Source organism: Galeopterus variegatus, unplaced genomic scaffold (genome assembly GCF_000696425.1).
Source record: "Galeopterus variegatus unplaced genomic scaffold, G_variegatus-3.0.2 Scaffold10795, whole genome shotgun sequence".
Taxonomy (NCBI): Eukaryota; Metazoa; Chordata; class Mammalia; order Dermoptera; family Cynocephalidae; genus Galeopterus; species Galeopterus variegatus.
The window spans coordinates 38,367-42,946 of NW_007736906.1; the positions used below are offsets into that span (position 1 = coordinate 38,367).

At 36.7% G+C, this 4,580-nt stretch overlaps 1 protein-coding gene across 1 annotated transcript in view; it reads left to right on the plus strand.

Annotated features, from left to right (window-relative positions):
* LOC103610234 (olfactory receptor 5AS1-like) overlaps nucleotides 1-4,580 on the plus strand; it is a 15,934-nt gene that overhangs the window by 6,163 nt on the left and 5,191 nt on the right. Inside the window, exon 2 of the mRNA XM_008594437.1 lies at nucleotides 969-1,074. Within this exon, the coding sequence (XP_008592659.1) occupies nucleotides 969-1,074 (106 nt within the window). The remainder of the gene's footprint in view (nucleotides 1-968; nucleotides 1,075-4,580) is intronic.

The following is a 4,580-nucleotide window of genomic DNA, read 5'->3' on the forward strand; positions in this document are numbered from 1 at the left end:
AATGCAGTATCCTGAGATAAGGGAAAGACTGGCCAGAGGACCCCAGGCTCTGTTTCAGCCCAACCCCACCCTAGGAACAATATGTCCTTCAAGGTTTTAGCCCAGTGATCCATGTAACGCTGGGGTATAAAACCCAGAGTGAGATGCTTTCTGGGGTCCTTCAGCTGCTGTGTAAATGGGACATGTGCAAATGGGATTCCATTCACCTCAGGCAGCTTTTGTGAGCCTTGTGGGACCAGCTTGGAATAAATTCTAGGCTTCCATTGTCTCTTGCTCCCTACCTCTAACTAATAACTCTGCTTCATGTAACTTGCTTGTGTGAAAGTTGTCTCACTGGACTCAGGCAGGATGGTAACCAGTTCACAGTGAAGCCCCTTCACAAAGATTCAGAATAAAATCAAAAAGGAAAAGAATGTCTGGGAACATTTCCTGAAGAAACCAAGCATGAGCCTCCGGTTGTTCTCTCCCAATGGAATCACACAGATAGCACTTAACTCTCCCAGCAGTGTTGTCTGACAACACATGTGATGTGCTGCCAATCAGAGAAGCTTACCCGAGCCGTGATGTCCAGAGTTTTATTGAGGGTGCTGACATAGACATGGAGAGCCCACATGTCTGTTCTTAGTCATGTGGTCCCCAACTGCCTCACCCCACTGTTCAAACTGATACATCATAGCCCAAAGCCCCAGCTATTCAAAAACAGATATTCACCATCACTCATATTATCAGCATAAACTATATGACCTGGGCCCAAGTATACAAAAGTGCTCTTATTAGGCAGAATATGCCAAGGTTTTAGAAGATATCTCTCAGGAACTGATAAGGGCCCATGCTGAAGACCAATGGAACATGGAGAGTTTGTGCAGCCCAGGCCCACTGAGTTCACCCTTTGCTGCATAACAGCAATATAAAAAACTTGCTGGAACTGTTTTCCGTATAATTGCAATTTGGCTCTTTAATTTGTCCAGTACAGAAGATAAATGAATCTTCAAAATATGAGTTGGTTATGCTTTATGAATTTGTACGCCAGATTGCTCCCATTTATAGTACTATTCCAGATGTGATCCTCTTACAGTACAGCCCATAGTACCCTCAATATAGCTTTTAATCTGTACAATGCTTTCCCTCCCTCTCTACAACACAAAACAAAAGCAAACTTGCCAAGTCATTTGCTTTTTCTTGGCAGGAGACATAAAGAATGTTGAGCATTTTGTATCTAAATGTGTAAATTCCAGCTTCTGCAGGGAAAAAAAAAATATAGTTTGCCTCTTAGTATCTCATGAAATAATACAACTATTCACCATCTTGAAGATGAAAGGAATACGGAAACCTGGAAATATCAGCAAATTAGAAGCCTTGTTTCCATGATATCAGTTATATGGGGACTTACTGTGATGTCCCTAACATGGAAGCACATTATTCTAAGTCTTGTGTTTTCTATAACATAAAAGCAGTTATATTCAATTTTCTATGTGAGTGAGTACACTTTTGACCACTATAATGGATCCTCTTAAAGGTCGACAACTTTGTTTAAAAAACAAAGCAAGAAAGGGTTCACCAGACCACAATGCAAGCAGTTCTATACCTTAGCACTTTTCATACCACCCTCCCTAAATTGACACTGGCATATGAAGATGATATATTCAGTGGCAAAGCTTTTGGAAATTTTTAATAGATCAAATTTTGCTTCTACAAATTTACATTTGTCATTTTCAGAAATAAGCTTTGTCTTTTTACTAGGTCTAGTTGAAATTAATACTTGACCATCGGATGCCAGGTGTTCATGTGCTCTGAATGTTTAATTATGAACATAGAGTATAATTCAGAACAAATTCTGAAGGTTCAAGTAATTTTTAAGGGGCTTACACTTAGTTTTTTTAGCACAGTGTTGTATATCACTTTACTCAACCTATAGTTAGGGGGAGAACTCCATGGCTAGTTAAAACAAGAGTTAGAAAACACACACACACACACACACACACACACACACACAGCCTGGTTGAGAGAGCTGGCTCTATATGCTATAGTGGTTACTGCAAAGAATGAGTTGCTGCAGTATTATACACCAAACTTGGGAAATTTAAAGAATATTGGAGAATGTATTCATTAAGCAGAGCTTCCAGAAATAAATATTTTCATTCACAGTGCTTAGTAGAAGAGATCTGCTTTGGTTTGGCCAGGTGATCAGGAATCTGAAGGATTACAATCAGTAGTGAAGGGAAGGTTCAAGGGAGTTTTATGTGGATGGACTTCCTGGTATGAACTAAGTGTTCAACTAATGACAAACTCATAAAAATATTTCTCCCCTGCACAACTCTTTACTCATCTTCTTTAGAGGGTGGTGCATGCAGAAGACCAATTTTTCCTCAAAGGTACACAACAGTGATTCCACTAAACTGGACAAAGTATGCCACAGTAACTTTTCTGGCCCCATAACTGAAGCTAAGTAGGTAAGTACTTATTTCCTTACTCCTTAGAAACTAAAGCATGGGTATCGGCCCTACTTTTGGCTGATCAAAAATTTAATGTCTGGCTTTTGAGTCTTGAGATAGTCAAGCAAAATAAGAGATTATTCACAACAATTGGAGATACAAATGGCTGGCAAATGTAAGTAAACAAACTCTTCCCTAGGTAAGATCCTCACTCTTGTCTCGTTTCCTTTGGCTCCTGCCAGGTTTCTCAACTAGTTTTCCAGGTTTCTCATTTTTTCTATGAGTTATCCAGTATCTTTTGTATTTATTAATTTTCTGCTTTAAATGAGCAAAGCAGTTTTATTGCTGTCCCTGACAATACTGCTGTTCAAAAAACACAGCAATATCCTTAAATTTAAGCACAATCCTTATGTTTTAGTAATATATACATTCCATATACAAATGGAACATTTTTACAATACCATTTTTAATATACACAACTAGAAAATTTTTGTTTTGTTTTGTTTCTTTTTGCCAAGCCTGTAAGTTTATCAAATGAAAAAGGAATAAAGAAAGAAAAAAAATAATTTGGGCACCTTCTCTTGATAGAGCACCACAAATATTAGCTCAGCATAAGGAAAGCCGTGTTAGAGTTTAATGCTGAGAAAATAATTCTGCTTGAACGATGGACAATTGCTGCAATTTGTAGGAGTAACAAATTAAGGACATAACTCAGTAACTTGCAAAACTAACAATCTTGTTTAAAGTTGCAGATGGTCTGGGAAGGAGATAAAGTCATAGCCAAGAAGTCTGATTTCAGTCTTTACAGGAATGGAGCATAAAGACAGAGATTAAAACATGCTGATCTGCATGTACTCACCGACACTATTCCTGAGACATTTTACAATACACACCTCCCTTTGTCTTTTTGTCTTATGAAACCTCAACTGTCACAAGTAACTCTAAGACTCTAAAACTATTGTAGTTTAGCTGACTCCTCAGATGTTTGATGATAATCTTTCTGCTTTGCAGCAATATTTGGGATGGATGAGTCTTTTGTTTCTGACCAGAGAGCAGCTGAACTTTGTCTGCCAGTAACAAGCTCATTAGTTTTCTTCAGCTGTGTATTAGAAGCTCTTAATTCCTCTCACACATTGCTTTTTTTAAAGAAGATTTATTTATTTTATTATTTTAATTTATCAATATACAATGTAGTTGACTTTCGTGTACCTTTACCTATTCCTCCTTTTCCTCCCTCCCTTTCCCCACCCCCTCCATCAACATCATATCTGTTTGGTTGTCTTAAAAAAATCAAGGACTTGTTGTGATTGTTGTGTCTTCTCCCCCTCTCCAGCTCCAGTTTGTTTGTATATTTACTTATTTATTTTTATTAGCTCACACAAATAAGTGAGAACATGTGGTATTTCTCTTTCTGTGCCTGGCTTATTTAACTTAATGTAATTTTGTCTATGTTATCCATGTTCCTGCGAATGGTAGTATTTCATTTTTTTTTTTTTAATAGCAGAATAGTATTCCATTGTGTAGATATACCTCCCCTCATCTCATGATGGACATTTAGTCTAGTTCCAACTCTTGGCTGTTGTAAATAGTGCTGCAATAAACATGGGAATACAGGTTCCCCTTCAACACTGCTGGGTATATACCAAGATAAATGGAAATCACATTGATTTTTTTAACTGAGGTACGATGATACTTTAAAAAAAAAAATACACTGATCTTTCACCTATTAAGAAGACATTCTTCTAGTAGCAGCAAAACTGATTTCAATATTCCCTCCAGGTAGAGGAAAGAGGCCAATGGGATCCTGTATTTATCCATTCTCCACTCTGTCCACCTTAGGTATCTTAAGGAATAGACTGCCATTGTCAATCATTTAAAGAACGCTAAAATCTAGACCTACATTTTAAAGCATTAAAAAAGTAGTGCTGAAAATACTGTTCTAATGGCTACAGAAAGCTGACGATCATGAAACAAGATGCTAAATACTTCCCTGTGTTATTTCTGTCCTCACAAGAATCTGATGAGGTATGCATTCACTATTAACAGTTTAAAAATTAAATATATATATATTTAATATATATATTTAAATATATTTATATAAATATATATATATTTAATATATTTATATATATTTAATATATTTATATA